General features: G+C 46.0%; 1 protein-coding gene across 1 annotated transcript; it reads left to right on the top strand.

The window, feature by feature from the left end:
* The first annotated feature begins 7,065 nt into the window (after positions 1–7,065).
* LOC127221309 (cystatin-F-like) lies at positions 7,066–19,509 on the top strand. The gene is given in 5 exon segments (XM_051183204.1): positions 7,066–7,204; positions 16,535–16,707; positions 18,191–18,259; positions 18,261–18,308; positions 18,993–19,509. Coding segments are annotated over 5 exon segments (459 nt in total). The 5' UTR covers positions 7,066–7,113; the 3' UTR covers positions 19,071–19,509.
* The last annotated feature ends 1,252 nt before the right edge of the window (positions 19,510–20,761 follow it).

Raw genomic sequence — 20,761 nt, 5'->3', positions numbered from 1 at the left:
TTTTTTCCTTATCTGAATCTCTCCTTATTGTGTATCTCTAATTCTTTCAGTCAGCATGAGCAAAAACATAAACTCACCATGCAGCATGCTAGCAGAGCTCTCAAGCCCACAGGCAGCAGCTAGGAGAAGCCTCCCTGTACTGCAGCCATGTGAGAGAGAGAGAGACTGCAGGAACCTGCCGCACCACTTAGCTCAGGGTGGTTGGCAGCTGCTTTGCTGTGGCTGGAATGAGACTGTGAGACAAGAAAGCTGTGTCTGGCTCCATTTTTGTGTATTTTGAACCTTCTTTTAAGCTTTTTTAAGTTTCATGTGGAAATTTCAGGCATACTGGAACGCCATATGTAGTCAGATGCTTCTCTCCTGCCCACTGTCCACCAGTTTCCAAATAACCAACCCAGAGGCTGAATATGAATTATAAATGCTTGACCAGTAGCTCAGGCCTGTTACTAACTAACTCTTACATTTAAAATAATCCATGTTTCTATTTATGCTTTGCCACATGGTTCATGGCTTGTTACCTCATTTTCTACATGTCCTGCTCCCTCTGCAGCTGGCTGGCACCTCTCCTGACTCCACCCCTCTTCACCCCAGCATTCTCTCTGTGTCTGCTACCGGCCTGTCAGCTTTTTATTCACCAGTAACAATAATACATATTCACAGTATACAGAAGGATTATTCTATAGCAAGAGTCTGTGTCAATGTCTGTGGCTCCTGTTAACACCAAAGATGCCTGGGGTCTGGGCTATCACCTGGGACCATGTTGGAGTTTAGGAACCATGCTGCCTTCAGACCCATAAAGAGCTGAGTGGCCTGTAATGTTACCCAAGGCCATCGTGGCACCCAGATACAAGCAGCTGCTGAGAACCACATCTGGGTCCATGGTCCTGCTGCAGTTGAGTGTTGATGCCCATTGCCTGTGTTAACATAAGGGCCAATGCGAACCAAGCATGTTGAAGTCTGAGAGTCATACCGAGCCAGTCCCACCCCTCACTGGCACTGGGAGAGCTGGTCCTGCCCCTCATGCTTCCTGGGAGAGCTGACCCCAATGATCCCATCCCACAGAGGAGAGCTTGCTCCCACACTTAGGAAAGTTGGCTACAGCCCCCACTGTGGGTGTGTGAGAGCTGGCTCCACCCCTCGCCTGAGCAGGATGGTCCCAGCAGCCTGGACTGACCTACTCAGCTACCACCCAGGCACATATTCAGCGTTTTGAGTTGGCCCACCCCAACATTTACCCCATCTATGACCTGCTAGAGCACATGAAGGGGGTGGTCCTGCAGAACTATAGCCATAGGATCTCCATGACTCAGGAATAGCAGGATGCAGATGGACTGGGAAATGAGTGGAATTAGGACGCATAATGTGAAATTTCCCAGCAATCAATTAAAAAAAGAAAGAAAGAAAATATACCTAAGATATTTTATTAGGAAAACTATAAAACTTTGATAAAAGAAATCGAAGAACTAAATAAAAGGAATAATACTCTCTTTTTCGCTGGCCCCAGAGAATGTTGGAGGGAGGACCATCCTTCAGCAGCTCAGGAACTGAAGGGGAAGCCACAGAGTCAGCAGACTAATCACACAATTGACTTTTTTTTTTATCTGAGGCAGTAAAACTTAATTCTCTGGGGCCAGTGAAAAAGGGAAACACACACACACCCCTCCAACATGTCAGGGTGCTGAATGGCAAGCCTTCAGCAGGTCAGAGAAACTGAAGGGGAGATGCAGAGCAGGTGAAATACTGGACAGACAGACAGACAGACACACAAGGACTTTTCTAAGGACCAAAGCTTAGTTCTTCATTTTACTATTCTTTTTTGTTATTTGTTCTATTCTCTTTCTGCTCTTTTTTTTTTTTTTTTTTTTTTTTTTTCTATACTGGTGTTTTCTTTCATCCATTTCCTGATGACTTCCTTCTACACTACTTCCTGATGTCTTCCTTCTAACTTCTTAATTTGTTTCCCTTACAGCTATAAACCCCAGCAGAATCTTTCAAGCAATATAAAAATTGCAATGGGGTTACATTCTATTTTTCAAGTGAATAATTATAATGAATACAAGTAAAATAAAAATAGCATGTTTTTCATAACCCTTACATGATTAAACATTTTACGTATTACAGGTGAAAAACAAATTACCCCAAAAACCCATATATATTCATGTCCAAGCAACTTGTTTTAGATTAACAAAGCAAGCAAGTTTTTTTCTCAGCCAGTTCTTTATTGACAGGCTACATTTTGAGGTTACAAATAAGGGACCAGTGATTTTATTACTTATCTCAAAAGATGATCTTATTAAATAAATCTTAAAAGAATCACAAATCTAACCTTTTATATACAAAAAAAAACCCCAGTCATTTCTACTGTAAATCCTCAGGGTGCATACCCACTCATCAATAGTTTTTTATTAAATCATACCAGGAAACTGAGGGCAGAAATGGATACAAGGAATTAATCACCTTTGATCTCCAGCCCATCCTAACAAGAAAGGTACATCAATCAGCCTGTAATAGCCAGGCTGCCACTGTTCTTGTTCCCTGACCTCAACAAAGTACCTCTCTCAACTATTAAAAGTGTGTCTTTCTAAACTTCAAACTGTTCCCCAACATTTTCTACCTCAAAGCCATAACAAAAACATCTTAGCCTAACCTTTAGTCATATTTAAAGCTTTGTTTTAGCTATGATGCACACTGAAACCTGTGAACACATCTCACATCATTAAGATTAAAAGAAGTTAGCTAGCCTATCATCTGGGACTCAGTTTTTTGCCTTAAACATTAACCTAAGCCACAATCTATATAGCTCCTCAAGAGAAATTCATAAGTCCTAGCTGCATGACACTCCCTTGGTCCCATTTCTACCCTCTGTAGCCCCTGCTCTGTCAGGGATGGGGGGGCAATATTATATCCTAATTTTATCTATATTAATTTTCCCATTAAACTAACCTCTATCAATAATCCCTTATTACATTTCTTAAAAACCATTAATCATCAAAATTCTATTTAAATTAACACTATTATTGTATAAAGTGATTACTTCAATTAAACAATACAACTTAAGAGGAAATCATCTTCATAATAATCCACAGGTAAAAATTACCCAGTAGAATGGGATATTTCCATGAGATAATCACAATGCATTAAAGGCAATGGGGACACACACACACACACACACACACACACACACACACACACACACACACACACACCATGCCAGACCAGAGAAAAATTAGCAGCAGCCAAAATGTAAAGGCACAGCAGTAGCAAGACATTCTGGAGCCGAAACCCTCCAGACCTTGCCTACCCAAGATTCGCTCATCAGTGCTTTGCTTCCTGGTGGGCCAATCTCCCAAAGCTCAGTTGCCACCTGCTGCTCCTCTAATGTGGCCACCACCACCACCCAACTACTCCAATCAAGCAGCAAACAGTAAGGTCAGCCATCACCCAAATTCCTCTTCAGAAGGCTGGCCTGAGAGATGACGAGAACATGAAGTGAAAACTGGCCAGGCAGAGGCCCTACAAGCAGCAGTTCCAAGAAGGCCTGTGATCTCATCATCAGTTCCATCCTTGCCAGAAATACCAGAAGGAAGTCCTGGTTTCCTGTCATCTTCGCTCCTCTCGGGGACCAGGCATTTTATAGGTGTGCCAACCTTGTGGCCTCGCCACCATGCCTCACCCCAGTTCCTGCTATTGGTGTTATAAAAAGCTCCCAGACTGGCAGGTGTTTGATGGTACTACTTCCTGGAACCTGCTCCTGCTATCCAGAAACTCTACCTTCTTTCTCCTAAGCACTCAGCAATAAAATTCCTTTCTAAAACTCCCCCTCTTGCCCAGGAATTTCAAACTCACACAAGAACTTGGAGCCACTGAAAGTTTTGTATGGCCATGTGCTTGCAGCAGTCCTGAGTTAAAATCCACCAGAATGGAGAGAGAACGCCTCTGTCAAACTCAAAAACACCCACTATAACCACCACTTCTATCCTCTTCAGGACAACATGAGAAATCAAAACTAAAAGGGAAACAATGTGTAATAGGTGAAACTAAGCAACACATCCTGAAGAGTCCAGTGACTCATCACAGAAGGTGTAGTGGAGGGTAACCTGGGTGCCTAGACTACCACAGAGGAATCTGAGTGTGCTGCATAGGGGTCTAGTCTCCTAACCCACCATAGAGACACCCCTCAGGTTGCCAGACAGGGTCATACCCATGTGACATTTCTCTTGCTATCCTAAATGCAGGAACAGTACCAAAGCAGCTGCCTACAATGACACCCCCAAGGACATCACTAGTACTCAGGAACATCCCCGGTAATGCCCCATATGGGTCCATTTCTCCGGGGGTTGCACATACAAAGACCCCAGGGCAGGCCCAGTCTCCAGGAAACTGCTTTAACACTGCTCCCCAAAGGGGGTCTATCATAATGTTCATACAAATGTCAGTATCCAGGGGACCATAAACATGCTGCTTCCTAATTCAGAGTCAGTACTCAGGAGGCACCTGTACTTCCCTCACAGCAGGACAAGCATCCTGAGAACTGTTTTCACATGGCTCCTAGGACAGACCCAGTACCAAGAGAGTTATCCACATCTGCCCTCAAGGCAAGCCCAGCAGTAGCTACAGGGTCTGCCTCCTTGCTGAATTCGGGACAGTCATCAGAACATTGAACCTCATGTTAGGCCCAGTATCCTGCAAACTGACTATCAGAGAACTGACAGGTACTTGTGGGGCCAATGGCATGCTTTTCAGTTTAAAGTTAATACCCAGGTAGCCATGTGCACACTGCCTCCAACAGAAGGCCCAGAATCCAATAATTACAGGCTGGTCTACTTAAAGCCCAGAACCGGGAGATACCCTCACACTTCTGTCACTCCAGGCCCTGTGCCACACTCTGACCTGAGCACAAGATCAGAATCTACAGGGCCACTTGCATCATGCAATCAACGCATGTGTAGATACAGTAACTAGGGGACGACCCATACTGGACAGAATACAAGTTTAGTACCCCGAAGACTGTCTACATGCTGACCTAAGGGCAGGCACAGTATTTTGGGGGCTCCACAGAGGCTGACCTTAATTCAGACTCAGTACCCAGGGTTGGCCCACTGAGAATACCACCTTTCACTGATAATGAAGACCCATCAGAATTCAGGGGTTCACTATCCCTGCTTCGCTGGAATCTTCCCATATTCTCCATCCCAACTTCCAGGATTCCATTCTTTTGCAAACAGCTTTCCAGACAACTGGAGAATGAGATTCTGCATTTGATCTTCAGTAACCTTGGCTTTTCAGCTACAGGAGAAACAGTTCTCTTCCAGGTCTCCACAGAAGCTTCCAGGTCCTTCATGTAGCACATGAGCTGAGAACTCAAAATTCTGAATTTGTCCTTTACTGCACCACACTGCCCAGCATTGGAAGGATCAAACAGTGGATTGTAGTGAGATATTCACTTTGTCAGCACCTGTGGCACAGACCATGCCCATTGGGGGTGGGGACAGGGGCAGATGTTACCTGGGGGAACTAAGTCTGAGGAAGGGGCGCTGGGATCTCTTTTGCTTGCAGCACAGGGACAGGAGAAGATTCGGAGGCATCCTTGGGATCAGGAACCTGCTGGTGTTCATCTGTCTATGTTGTAGGTTATTTCTCCCTGAATAAACATTTATTCAGCCTATTTGTTTCTCTTGATCTTTATTAAACCTCAATAGCCGACCTTGCTTGATCTACTGCCAGCTTAGACCACTGATGCTCTGGTTACTACTAGAGATAAAACATCCCTCTCATATCTTTGGGGGCTATATTCTGACATACAAACCCTCAGTGTTTGTTAGATGTTATAAAGTGAAGCTAGCACTAGCAGTGAATTCCATGTATGCTAAAGATCTTATGTTCCAGACCCTAGCAGCCAAAACTGAGGGTCCCAGGGCCATTCAGAAAAGGACCATGGGGGCTATCATAACAGCCACCACTCACTGAATACCATCCATTATGCATAGCACTAAATGCCAAACTACCCAATCAACAGACCTCCAAGCACCCAGAAACCTCTTGGTACCCCAGACTACATAGCTTGCCCATGTTCCACAGACCCTGGCTGCTCTGTTTGGAATTCAGTAGGAGCCAGGAGGACTCATCTGGGACACAGGTCCCCCTGAGCCTCCAAGATCTGATTACATCTGTATGTCAGGCAGTCTGGGAGGCCCATGGGTCTCCTCGGAAGCATTCGGGACCCAGGCATTCTTCCACACTGTCTTTCTAGCCTAGTTCTGAGAGGTGAGTATATTCCCCACCCTGAGGCCAGTTAGAGCTTGCTCTACTCCTGTTCTGAGCCTTGACATTGAAGGGGCTCCCAATGCTTCACCACAATTCCCAGGAGGCAAACTGAGCACATGGGTTGTTCCTAGTCTAATGACAGCAGGGGTTAGGAAGCAAAGCCTAGGTTCAGATTTAGACAGCTGGCTACAGGCACCTACTTCAAACCATGGGCTGGGCAGGAAGCAGAGGCATGGCCAGAAGCAGACCTTTGTCCACACAACGTCCTCTCCTCTAATGGCTTTGAGCCTTCAGTGGGCAGTGATCCCTAACTCACTCACATGGCACTGGGCTTATCAGAGGTGCAGAAGCCACATGCCATTGCTCCTCCTCAGGAACTTTAGGAAGTATGAGTAGCTTTCCTGCAGGTGAAATCCTTCACACCAAGGGCAGCAGGGTTTCTCGAGCAGGGCTACTCAGAACGACAGGATGCAGGATGCAGGGGTCATGCAGGGAGGCTGGAAATTTAGAGAGTCAAGTGATTCTGCTTCTGAAAATCCCCTGGATTCTTCACATCAGCATCTCCTGTGTGTGGTGAGTGGTAGAAAACTCCCTCTCCCCCTGGGCAGGAGGGAGGGTGCTGTGCTCATGGGTCTCACTTCTCTTCCTCCTCCCCTGCAAATGATCACAGCTTAGAAACTTCTCTAAAGGAAGTGGTTGTTCTTGTGGCCCCAGGTCCTGGAGATGAAGCGCTTCTGGTTAAAATGATTCAACAAGAAGCCACGCCCCCATCAAGGCTCTCCCACTGTGCCTTGGAACCGGAGCTCTACTTGTTGCATATATCTATACTGGTTAGCTTTGGTCTACCACATGCTGATCTTCACCCAGGCAACTATGTGGCTGGCCATTCTGCTTGCCCTCTGCTGCCTGACTTCCGACTCCCAGGGGGCATATTCCCCAGGTAAGAGAAGTGTCATCTGGCCCTATCTCATGGTGCTGTCTTGATCATCTTGTAGTAGAGGAGGCATTGGGGACCTGGCATGCTAGTCTTGCAACTATCCCAGGACATACTTGGAGCCCTGGCAAGGGGCTCTAGATCCTGGCAACAGCTACTTTCAAGCTGAGTCTACAACCAAGATTAAGCATGGCACCAGCCATAGGGGTAGAGAGAGCAACTTGTGCTTCGTTCTGTGGTAGGGCCCACCACAGAGACAGGGTCTCAGTCAAACAGCCCGTGTCTGACAGCTTTGCTTTTCTGCCTGTGCCTTTACTATAGGGAACCCAATAAGACACTCAACCTTCTTGCAGTCAGCATGTTGGTGGCCAGTGAGGGGTGGAGAAAGCTGAGACACAGGCAGACTAACTGACTTGCTAGCCCAGTCATGAATGCCTGTTTGCCCACAGAGATCTGGGTGATAATTACTTCTGCAAGCAGATTCGGCACATAGATAAAGTTTGAGGGCCCTGCCTCTAATGGACAAGAAAGCTGATAACTGACCATCTCCCACCAAAGGAGGACAGAACTTAGGCATAAGGCTTTTGTCATTCTTCCTGTTTTAAGCAGGCTGGGTCTAGTCACAGGGGATCAGGCAGAGGGTTCAGAGAACCCACAGTGAAAGGGAATGCCCTGGAGACACCAGGGACATGGGATCCCCTTCATAGGAAACCAGGTGCCAAGAATTCAATGGTAGTGTCATCAGTGGAGGGTGTAGCCTCAGAATCCAAGACCTGATGTGTTAGCAGTGAATTGGGTACTATGGAGATAGGACAAGAACAGGGGAGGGCAACTTCTGCTCTGAGATAGGGACAAGCCACAGCAGCCCAATGGGTGGTTGGCAAACAGGTAGTTAACAGCACTGGTAGAAAAGGAGAGACAGACCAAGTGTAGGTCATGCCACAGACCCCACTTCCTGGTGTCCTGCTCCCATAGCCTTCATGCTTGCCAAGAGGCCCTTCCTGCCTTCTCTTCTGTTCCTACATCCCAGTCGTCCAGGGAAAGACATGGGCAGAATCTGGGGGTTCATTCTACAAAGCCCGCTTAGCCTACGTGAGAGGTCTGGGGGAGGCAATGGTACCAACTGTCTCACCTGTCCTGGAGTTTCATCATTTATACTCAGTGTATGGAAGATGCTGTACTTGCATCCTCTGGAACCTAACTGATCAGAGTAGCGATATGCACATTGTGATAGTTAACACCACTGGACCGCCTTGGGGGGAGATACTGGAGAACTGTCAGTTCCCTGTCTCCACCATGTTACTTTCCCACTAGTGTGTGAAACTGAACGGAGTCCTCCCCATTCTTCCTGCTTACAGCAGCTTCTCTGGGTCACCTCCTTCAGGCCTCTCTGCCCCAGACCCAAATGAATGCCACCCTCACTCTGGAACCTGAGAACACCACAGGCCTACCAACTGAGGATTCTTGAACTTCCAGCCTTCCCTTTGAAGTGGCCAGTAAACCGCTCCTGACTTAAGTCAAACTGGTTCAGTGATAACACTCAAAAGTGCTAGAGGGCCTGGGGTACTCCCAACAGTACCCACCATTGCTTGCAAGTCTGTGGTCAGGCGATTGCTCTGTTGTGCTAATGAACCCCACCTCTACCCACTGAGGTACCACCCTTCCTTATGCTTCCAGTAAGGGACTCAGCTGTAACATGGGGGACACTCAGGCCCATCTCTCAGGACTCAAACAGCTGGGACTCAAACCTGAGTCCCTGAAGGTCATCACACACACACACACACACACACACACACACACACACACACACACACACGCGCGCGCGCCACCTTCCCTACCTCCTGTGGGATTCTGGAGCCTTCCATGAGCCCAAGGCAAGGGCAACAGGGAGGCTGAATATATCTGATCTGAACACACAGCTTCACTCTGTGCCTAGGAGTTAATCTGCCCATACCCACATGCAGGGCCCGGGGAAGTAAATATCCCCAGTCTTCATAATTTAGGAAATTGCTACATTCATTTGCTGTTGCCTTCTTTCTCAATGTGTTACCTCTTCCAAGAAGGTTCCCTGCTGCTGGTCACCCTCTTCCTCATTCCCTGCTCCTCTCCAGTAGGAGGTCTGTTTGCTTAGGCAAGAAACCTACAGCCACACAGCCACTTGCTTCCCATAGAAAGGGCTAGGTACACAACTAGGCCTGAATATGACAAATTCTCCTAGAAGGCTCTAGAAGGTGGTACAGGCTGGGTCTGGGCCTGGGCAGATGAATGTGTTTGTCCTCAGAGATCCTTACTGTGGCCACATTGTACCTGTGTAAGACCCTCAGAATGAGGAGTCTCTCATTTTCAGTCAGTACCCCCCAAGATCTCAATGCCCAGTCCAGTTGCTGCAACACGCAAGAGGCTTTAATGAACAGGAATCATTTGCTCAAACCGGCTCCCTCAGCGTGCAGGCCAGAGAGAAGCCCCATTCCCTGGGCACAGGTGTTTTAAAAGGCAAAACCCACAAGCTTAGGGAGGGGGGTATGACCCTCTGTCCATTGAGTACATGACCCTTTGAGGCTGGATGGTCTCGCTGTTAGGGTCAACAGACCTTAGGGCCTCAGGTGTGCTAATTAATCTTTTCTGGGAAAACTGGAGTTGCAGCTATCTCTTTGTTTCTTAAAGAACCTATTTACCACTTGCTGACTCGCAGAAAGGAGGGGCAGTGTGAATTCTTGGTATCCTGCTATCTCAGGGCCTTGTGAGGGGAAGTTAGCAAATTCCAGGGAACTGGGTTAGCTTTCCAGGTCAGACTGTCCTTTATTTCAAGTGGGGGCGGGTCCTTAACTTTACTTTTTTGTCTTTCACCTGACACATGCAGTACTTAATAATATTGACACTATTTCTTCATGCCAACTGTCCCATTTATTCTTACCCCGAGAGGTCAGTGTTATCATCCCCAGATGGGACATGAAGGCTCAAGGTTAAGCAGGTTGCACAAGTCAGTAAGAACAGCTGAGCTTCTAACACTGGCTCAAAGAAGCCCACTCCACCCTCACAACTCAGGACCTCAAATCAGAAGTATGACCCATAGAACTCATGGCAAAGAATAGACTTGAGGGGTTTTGCAAAGAATAGATGAGGGACCCTAAGAGGTACAAAGTATGGGTCACTCATCTACAGCAGGGCGGAGCCTGGAATTTTGCTCTTCCATCATCCCAGTCTTCAGACTTCCTTTGGCTTCTGTGGGAACATCATACAGGGCTGGAGAGCCTGCTGGGACAGTCCAGGGGACACTGCAGAATTCAGCTATGAGCAGACCAGACCCAGTCCCAAAGCCTTACTGGACAAGATCACTAGTGTCGTGCTACTTTCTTAGGATAAAAGGCTTCAGTGGTCCATGCCTAAGAAGCCTGGAAACAACAATAAGCTATAACTGAATCTTATGTCTCCAGCTTGGGAGTCTTTTGTCTGGATAGACCCTGCTTGGTTACACAGTGGGATGTCCCAAAGTCATGCGTCTCATAGACCATGGTTTTTCTACTTACCTCCCCTCAGCCCACATAAGAAGATCTGTAGTGAGATGCAGATAGTGAACTATAGATGTGTAAGGAGTAAGGTTTTTCCTGCCGCCGGTCTTGCCCTGCCGCCACGCCAGCCACAAATAATACACAGAGACTGGGTATTTGATATAATGCTTTTGGCCAGGTACTAGTTTCTTATAGGCTAGCTCTGTCTTAATTATTAATCAATTTCTATGCATTTCCATGTGGTCTTATCTTACCGGGGAGTGGGTCAGGCATCTGGTTTCCCCCGTCTCTCCATGCTGACTCCTCCTTACTACTTTCTCTTTCCTCCTCGTCTCTTAGTCCCTCCTATCTTCCTTTCCTAGTGGCCAACAATGCTTTATTCATTAACCAGTATGAGAAACATACTTACAGAATGACATCTCCCATAATAGATGACATTTGCGCTGTCCTGGCTCCTCTTGTTCAGGTTCTAATAGGCAATGAGAACAGCCTTATGGTTCACTTGAGGTTCTCTGACAGATCACTGACATCCAGGAAGCCTCCCTGCTGACCTGAGCTACCTCCACCTCTCACATCTGGTGTGACCAGAGATATACCAACAGGCCTGACCACCCCACCCTTGGCATCATGATTCTAGCAGCCACATAGACAGCCTGATTTAAAGACTGTGTTTAGCATAAAGCCTGACTCCTTCCCTGGCCTCAGATCCTGAAACCTTCCCCTAAAAGCTCCACAGAAGCCTTTCAGTGGGACTCAAACCCTCCTGACTTCTGATTCTGAGGTGTCATCTACCTACAATATTAATTCCTAACCCCGAGTCTAAGGAAAAGTCATTTCTCCCTCCACTTCCATTGGGCCTCAACCACCATCTACTCAGTCACTGGGATGAGAAAGCATCTTGCCCTCAAAGGGAACTTGGGACCTATGGTTGCTATAATAACACAGCCACAACAACCAACAGCTGCATCTTGGTGTCCAGCTCCAGTTACAGTACACTAATATCTCAGCAAAGTCATAAAAAAGATAAGTTCGCCAATCTTAATCCCTCTATCCCATCCATCACTAGCCTTGAGCTTTTGGGTTTTACTGCATTTTAATATATATAATTTTTTCTTATTTTACGTATTGATCCCAGTTCCCTCTCCCTCCATCCATCCCTCCCACACCCCTCGACCACCTTCCCATCCCATTCTGCCACCCTCCACTCCACAGGGAGGGTGATGCCTTCCAGAAGGGATCATCAAAATCTGCCAAGTCATTTGGAATAGGGCCTAGTCCCTTTCTCCTGCCTCTAGGCTAAGGGAGTATCCCTCCATAGGGAATGTGCTCCCAAAGTCCTTTCATGCATCAGGGTTACATCATGGTTTCACTGTCAGAGGTTCCTTAGACTGCCCAGGCCTTCTAGCTGAGATTCACTTTCAGGGAGTCTGAGTAGGTCCAATGCTGGTTTCCCAGCTATCAGTCTGGGGGTCCATGAGATTCCCCCTTATTCAGGTCAGCTGTCTCTGTGAGTTTCTGTAGCCTGGTCTTCACCCCATTTTCTTATCACTCCTCCCTCTCTGCAACTGGATTCCAAGAGTTGGACTCAGTGTTTAGCTGTGGGTGTCTCCTTCCGTTTCCATCAGCTACTAGACGAGGGCTCTCTGATGGCATATAAATTCGTTGTCAATCTCATTATCAGGGAAAGGCATTTAAGGGATAACCTTTCCACTATTGCTCAGATTGTTAGTTGCAGTCATCCTTGTAGGTCTCTGGACATTTGTCTAGAGTCACTTTTCTCTCCAAACCTATAATGGTTCCTTCTATTATGGTATCTCTATTTATTTATTTATTTATTTATTTATTTATTTATTTATTTATTTTGCTCTCCTCTATTCATCCCTCTACTCAAACTTCCTAATCCCACATGTTCTCATCTCCTCCCCTTCTCTTTCTCCTAGCTCCCTCTCCACTCACTGCCCCCCCCCAACCACTCCCATTATGTTCAGGAGATCTTGTTCCTTTCCCCTTCTATGAGGGACCTTGTATGAATCTCTTAGGTTCCTCCTTGTATCCTAGTTTCTCTAGCAGTGTGAATTATAGACTGGTGATCCTTTGCTCTATGTCTAAAATCCATATATGAGTGAGTACATACCTACATACCATGTTCCTCTTTTTGTGACTGGGTTACCTCACTCATGATGGTTTCTTCAAGTTCTATCCATTTGCCTGAGAATTTCAAGATTGCATTGTTTCCCCCCCCCCCCCTCTGAGTAGTATTCCATTGTGTAAATGTGGCACATCTTCCTTATCCATTCTTCAGTTGGGGCCATCTAGGTTGCTTCCAGGTTCTTGCTATTACAAAAAATGCTGCTATGAACATAGTTGAACACATGTCTTTGTTGCATGGATGTGGATCATTTGAGTATATGCCTAAGAGTGGGATAGCAGGGTTCTGTGGTAGACTGATTCCCATTTTCCTGAGGAACCACCATACTGATCTCCAAAATGGCTGTACAAGTTTGCACTCCCACCAGCAGTGGAGGAGTGTTCCCCTTTCTCCACATCCTCTCCACCATAAGTTGTCATTGGTGTTTCTAATTTTAGCCATTCTGGCAGGAGTAAGATGGTATCTCAAAGTTGTTTTGGTTTGCATTTCCCTGTTAGCTAAGGATATTGAGCACTTTCTTAAGTGTCTTTCAGCCTTTTTGATTTCCTCTATTGAGAATTCTTTCTTCAGTTCTGTACCCCATTTTTAATAGGGTTATTTGGTGTTTTGTTGACAAGTTTCTTGAGTTCTTTGTATATTTTGGAGATCAGCCCTCTGTCAGATGTAGGATTACAGAAAAAAATCTTTTCCCAGTCTGTGGGATGCTGTTTGGTCTTGTCCACTGTGTCCTACGCCTTACAGAAGCTTCTAAGTTTGAGGAGGTCCCATTTATTAATTGTCTATCTCAGTGTCTGTGCTACTGGTGTTATGTTCAGGAAGCAGTCTCCTATACCAATTTATTCAAGGGTACCTCCCACTTTCTCTTCTAAGAGGTTCAGTGTGGCTGGATTTAGGTTGAGATCTTTGATCCATTTGGACTAAGTTTTGTCCATGGCAATAGACATGGGTCTATCTGCAGTCTTCTACAAACCATCATCCAGTTGTGCCAGCACCATTTGTTGAGAATGCTTTCCTCCTATCATTGTATGCTTTTAGGTGTTTTGTCAAAAATCAGGTGTTCATAGGTGTGTGGGTTAATATCAGGATTTTCTATTTAATTCCATTGGTCTACCTGTCTATTTTTGTGCCAATACCAAGCTGTTTTCAGGACGATAGCTCTATCATAGAGCTTGAAGTCGGGGATGGTGATGCCTCCTGAAGTTCCTTTATTGTACAAGGTTATTTTGGTTATCCTGGGCCTTTTGATTTCCATATAAAGTTGAGTATTATCCTCTCAAGGTCAATGAAGAATTGTGCTGTGATTTTGATGGGGATTGCATTGAATCTGTAGATTGCTTTTGGCAAGATTGCCATTTTTACTATGTTTTTCCTATCTATCCAAGAGCATGGGAGATCTTTCCATTTTCTGGTATCTTCTTTCATTTCTTTTGTTAAAGACCCAAAGATCTTGCTATATAGTTCTTTCACTTGTTTGGTAAGTGTTACCCTACGATATTTAGGCGATTCATATAAAATCAGGAACAAGACAAGGCTGCCCACTCTCTCCATATCTCAATATTATACTTAAAGTTCTAGCTAAAGCAATAAGAGAAAAAAGAAGATCAAGGGGACACAAATTGGAAAGGAAGAAGTCAAACTGTCACTACTTGTAGATGTTATGATATTTTACATGTGTGACCCAAAAAACTCTACCAGGGAACTCCTACATCTGATAAACACATTCAACAAAGTGGCAGGATACAAGATAAACTGAAAAAAAAAATCAGTAGCCCTAATATATACAGACAATAAAGGGGTTGAGAAATAAATCTGAGAAACAACACCCTTTACAATAGCCACAAACAACATAAAGTATCTTGGGGTGATGCATTTTAATTTTTATTCACTTATTAATGTAGGGGGCACATGTGAACAACTATGGAGGTCAGAGAACAACTTGAGAGTCAGTTCTCTCCTTCTAACAGGACCAAACTTAGGTCATCAGGCTCAGCAACAAGCACTTTTCCCACTGAGCCATCTCATCAGCCCTTTTTTATTTTTTCTTTTTCTTTTCTTCTTCTTTTTTTTTTTTTTTATTTTGTGGTTTCTTTTTTATTTTTTACATTTCAATCTCAGTTCCTCCTTCCACTTCTCCTCCCACTTCCCCCCATACACACTCTCCTCCCCACGTCCCTTCTGCCCCTCAGAGAGGGTAATGCCTCCCCCTAGGGAGTCTAAGTCTGTCTCATCATCTCATTGAGTCAGGACCACCACACCCCGGTGCCTAGGCTGGGCAAGGTACCTCTCCATCCAGAATGGGCTCCACTGTTCAGTTTGTGCATTAGAGTTAGACCTTGGACCCACTGCCAATGACCTCATATATTGTCCCAGTCACATCATTGTCACCTATATTAAGGGAGTCTAGTTCAGTCTCATGCTGGTTCCCCATTTGTCAGACCTGAGTCAGTGACCTCTCATTAGCTCAGGTCAGCTGTTGCTGTGTGTTTCCCCATCATGGTCTTTACTTCTTTGTTCATATTATTACTCTTCCCTCACTTTGATTGTACTCCAGGAGCTTGACCCTTTGGTTAGTTATGGATTTTTGCATCAGCTTCAATCTATTTCTGGAAGAGGGTTCTAGCTTCTCTGGGGTTGTGAATTATAGGCTGGGTATCTTTTGCTTTATGTCTGTCTGGTATCCACTTATGAGTGACTATATTTGTCTTTTCTGGTTTTGGGTTATCTCACTCAGGATGGTTTTTCTAGTTCTGTCCATTTACCTGGGAATTTTAGGATATTTTTGTTTCTTACCACTGCCTTTTTGGTTTTCATATGCAATCCATCCCTGACCATTTAAGAAACAAAGGTTAAAAATAAGAGAAACCCAAATTCAAGACATTAAGAAGCACAAGCCGCTTTCTGCTGTGGGGACCCAACTGGCTCACTATTCTTTTAGTTTCCTATTAACAAAGTTCAGACTCTGAAACTAAGAGGCCAAAGCAAACACTTGGCCAAGCCCTGCCCCCACCCTCATTTCAGCCACCCTGGCCACTGGGATCCTGGGAATGGATTCTATGAATGAGCTGTGTTAGGGACTGGATCAGGGTCTCCAATGAGGTGAGTCTTTTTCAGGATCAGTTAGCCCCATGCCTCTGGGGCACAAGAGGTAGAGTCACAGGCTGTGTTTAAAGTGTGCCTGAGCAGACATGGACGGAGGCTACTCTGACAACGTGGAGTGCAGGAGGGACATTAGGGGAAGCACAGCCAGCCTCAAAAATCAGTCTGGGCAAATTAACACATTTCCTATCTGAATTTCCATTGCCTGGGGCTCCATGTTGAGAATAACCCTGGGTTCTGAAACAGGCCATACAAGCAAGGACTAGCGGACAGAACTATACTGTTGTACAATCCATGGCATCTGCCCTCAACTTCAAGTAAAGAACATCCTGAGAATGTACAATATTCGGGTGGTGGAGTACACAGGAGGTAGACACACAGGAGGAGGAGCTCAGACCACAGAGCCAAGAGAACTGGGTACCACCAGGGGTAAGGTATGACTCATTGATCCAGTATTCCACTGACTTAAATTTTGTTTTGTTTTGTTTTGTTTCTTGTTTCTTGTTTTGTTTTGTTTTTGGTTTTGTTTTGTTTTTGTTTTTTGATTGTTTTTTTTTTTCTGGGTTCTTTTGTTTCCTTCAGATTTTTGTTCCAAAGATTTGACCTCCAGTGTGAAGCCAGGATTTCCCAAAAGAATAAATACCACTAACCCCGAAGTGCTCAAGGCAGCTAGACACAGTGTGGAAAAGTTCAACAACTGCACAAACGACATCTTCTTGTTCAAGGAGTCCCGGGTCAGCAAAGCCCTGGTACAGGTGAGGAGCTAGGACCAATAACCGGTACCTCAGGACAGCTCTGAGAAGCTGGACCACGTAACAGCATCCAGGCAGAGTTGCACTGCACTGCAGCTAAGACCAGTGTCACCCAGAGCTAAGTATGACAGCTGGGGACCTTTTCTTAGTAAAACCACCAAGCCTCTGGCCAGAGTCCATCAATGACAACAAGAAATGGCAGCAGAGGAATAAGGGGTCCTACAAGTGGCAAGCTGAGGCTGGCAGCCCAGCAGGGAGGCCACAGCAGTACTAATCAGAGCTGCCCTACCAGGGTCTGGGTCATCTCCTATCATTATCCCTCATCCACGGTCCTCAAAGCCATTGTACTATTTTCCCACTGGATCCATTCATTTTCCTACTAGAACTGGGCCCACTCCCTTCTCAGACCTACAAACCACTTCTCCATCCAATCTGCCTAAGTGTCACTATCCAAAGCCAGCCTTCTTAGTGGTTGATTATATTATATCTACTCAGAACTTTCCTTCTGGATATCCTAGAGAGCACAGCCAGCCTTGCTAATCCTTGTGTCCCAAAAACAAGTGTTAATATGACAGGAGGGAGATGCCTGGCAACCTCTCAACACAAAGGCCCTGTGCGGCACTCTACTGACATGTCAAGCTGCCTTTAGCCTAAGTGCTGGGGCCTGCAGGGAAAAAGCCAGGAAAGACCTTACTCTGAGGATGATGGCTTTACAGCATTAGTGTTTGTTCTGGGCGACGGCATCAGGGTGGTTTCTATAGTCTTCTTTTAGCAACTGTGTAATGTTCTATTGGAAAGGATGCTTTGGGACAGGCTGGTGTATGGCTGGTATGTATCAATCAGCACTCCAAGGACCAGCTTCAGACAATCAGATCCCTGGGCCTGAGTGCCCATAGTCCCCCACAAAGGGGGTGAGCATTCTCCCTCTGTGCTCCCGTGATGTTGGAGACTATTTCACATGCTATTTGGTTAAGACTGGGACTGAAAGCTGAGGAACTTCCTCCAACTATACAGAAACCACAAGCAAGAAAAGAACTAAGTCTCGGTTGTGTCCGAGTGGAGCGGGCTATTTTGAAACTCAAAACAATTTCCATGAGAGTGCAGAAGCCAGCAGGCTTGACACTCATTTAACCATCACTGCAGGTTAATGGGGGCTGTTGGGTAGGTTGAGATGGGAGAGTCTGGCAGGCGTGACCTGTGGCTGTGGCAACGCCACCCTGATGTTTCTCCAGAATGCAAAGTTCCAGGCAGAAAACAGCTACCTACAGGGGGCTCCAAGGCACTGGCAGCAGGAGAGGAAGACAGATGGCTGAAGTCTGGGTCTGCTCATCTACAGCAGCTCTCCTGGCAGATCCTGGCCTTGCCTCCCCCGTTCCCAGCTCTCTCCTCACCTTGCTCCTCAGTAGCTGTTGAGGCAGTGACTCCCACTCCCACCCCTTGCATCCTATGCCCAGAAATCTAGTTCTTGGGTCTTTGGTTTCCTCAGGTGGTGAAAGGCCTGAAATACATGCTGGAGGTGGAAATAGGCAGAACTACATGCAGGAAGACAGTGCACCCCCCGCCTGGACAACTGTGACTTCCAAACCAACCCTGTCTTGAAGAGGGTAAGGCAGAAGAGCTCACCCAGCTCACCTTTCAGGATGGCGGTCCCTTCACTGGCCACACACCTCCACACCTCATCCCCACGAACATAGGACACAGGGTTGAAGGGCAGTACCCTCCCACCCCGCACACGACCCACACCACCTGACTTCACTTCCTGAGGCCTCTTTACAAATACTCTGAATTTGGGATAGGGAGATTATAGCAGGTAAAGTTTTCAAATAATTCAGAAATCATACACAATACCTACATACATAGACTATTACATGTAAATACATATATTAATCACATATACAAGATATATATTATATATAACATATATACATACATATATATGTGTGTGTGTGTGTGTGTGTGTGTGTGTGTATACATATCATGTGAGATGTTACTACATATGATCTGTACAGAGAACAGCAAGTGCTATGTGGGAAACTTTAACATTCCATAACTATAAGTGAGAGAAACATGCACTCTTGAATCACTCCAACTTTTAATAGGCTTGAAGATTTTCGAGATAAAAACTGAAGGAGGAAATTGCCTCAGCACAGAACACATGTGAATGCATACACTTTCACATACAGCTCCCAGCTGCCTGGCATGCCCAAGGGGTACCAAAAGAGCTACCCTGGATGGGCAGTCTCTGTGGCAGCTGGAGTTCTCAAGTGAGTCCTTTCGGTTTGTTTCAGATTCTACACTGCTACTCTGAAGTCTGGGTCATCCCCTGGCTCCACAGTTTCGAGGTACCTGTTCTCCGCTGCCACTGACTCCTGCCTCTTCAGCAAGACCAGGGCTGTGATAAATATGCACACATGTGACCCCCTACTTCTTCCCTTCCACCCTAGCCTGGCCATCTCAAATATTCAGGGCTTCTTCCCAGGGAGAGATGGAAGTACCCGTGGGTCATCAGGTGACTAGGATGGAAGAACACAGTGCCCTCCTGGCCAGATTAACTATTCACATTTCTTCTAAAACTTAATTCTGGTGCTGCACTCAGATTCAGGATGTGGACATAGACAGAATCCTTTGATGGCATTTTTGGAGCACGGGTAGAGCAAAGCAGATACAGTCAACAAAGTAATAGTGTGGGAGGTGTCTTGATACCTGACCTGACAGATTCTGTATCCATCTCTTGTCTACCATTAACATCACACCACTGTTGATGGGAATGGTTATTATAAATAAATGCTGATCATCTCAAAGCAATACTGTGTATGTCACCATTTATAGGAACCCAAAAATGTGGGTAGCCTGGTGAATTCACCCTCAGGAGGCTTGATACAGTGATAAGCTCTAAGCACCAGTGTGCTGAAGACCTAAGCCCAGACCTTGTTATCAACATGGCAATAGCATCCCCAGAATAGAGAGGAAGCGCTTCTGACAGGATAGCACCTCCATCCAAGTTCTCTGCTGCCATGAGGGCTGATAGTTTGGGAGAGCTCAGCACAGAGTAGGGTAAATGATAGGACCCTCAAAGCCATCCACTGGAGCACCGATGGAGCCTGGATGAAGGGCTGGCATGGGGATAGACAGACTGGGTGGGGCCCTGGAAGAAAGAAGAGGCAACCAAGAACTGCAGGGCACCGGGAACTTGGGAAAGACAGCAATGGAGCTTGAGCTAGAAGATGCACAGGGACGGAGCAGAGGGTAAACCCAGAATGGGCTGACAACCTGGTTTCAGAGCCTTCATCCCGAGGAAACCCTGACTGAGTACCAAGGAGCTCCAGGGTGGAGAGAGAGGCCACTCACTGAACTTCTTTTCCAGGCTCTCCTCAAATTAAGAATGCAAAACAGAAAGATGTGGGTACCTGGAAGCAATACAGACTTGATAACAAGTAGGAAATCAAATCTGCATCCAATGTGCATAGCAATGTAACTGCTGTAACACCTACAAGAGGTCACCAATCATCTACCTTGGTATCCTTCAAATTCCATTTTATTTTTGTCCTGACTATCTCCAGGCTATTTTAACTCAGGACAGTGATAGCAGCAATGCCACAAGACACTGACTTCACTGGGAAATTTGTGGAAACGTCTAAAGCCGATTCTTAAGAAAGGTCCTTGAACCCACATATAACCAATTAGAGAGTCACAGGGTACTCAGTGAGGGTCCTCAGGACGCATCTGTGTGACATCCATGATAAAGCAGTAAGTGAAGGGTTCCATGCTGTGGTTTTCATAAATGTCAATGACAGCATCCCAAGGTCTGGAGAATCCTGACAGAGCTCAACTCTGATGTTCTAGAGCTTTCTCCTGCCATACCATTGCCACACATTCCTCCCCAGATACACTGTGCCATTTTTATGACTGTATGCTTCAAATATCTGTTTCTGCTTGGTTGAGCAACTCTTGCAGGTGGCACAGTGAGCTAACCTACAATTACTGCTCCATAAAATATCACTCTCACCCCTGCCCATGAGAACTCCTCACACCACTGTTGCCCAGACCACCATATACA

The sequence above is a fragment of the Phodopus roborovskii genome, unplaced genomic scaffold, assembly GCF_943737965.1.
Source record: "Phodopus roborovskii unplaced genomic scaffold, PHOROB, whole genome shotgun sequence".
Lineage (NCBI taxonomy): Eukaryota > Metazoa > Chordata > Mammalia > Rodentia > Cricetidae > Phodopus > Phodopus roborovskii.
The sequence above is the reverse complement of the archived record's forward strand: the minus strand, read 5'-3'. Positions and strand labels throughout refer to the sequence as shown.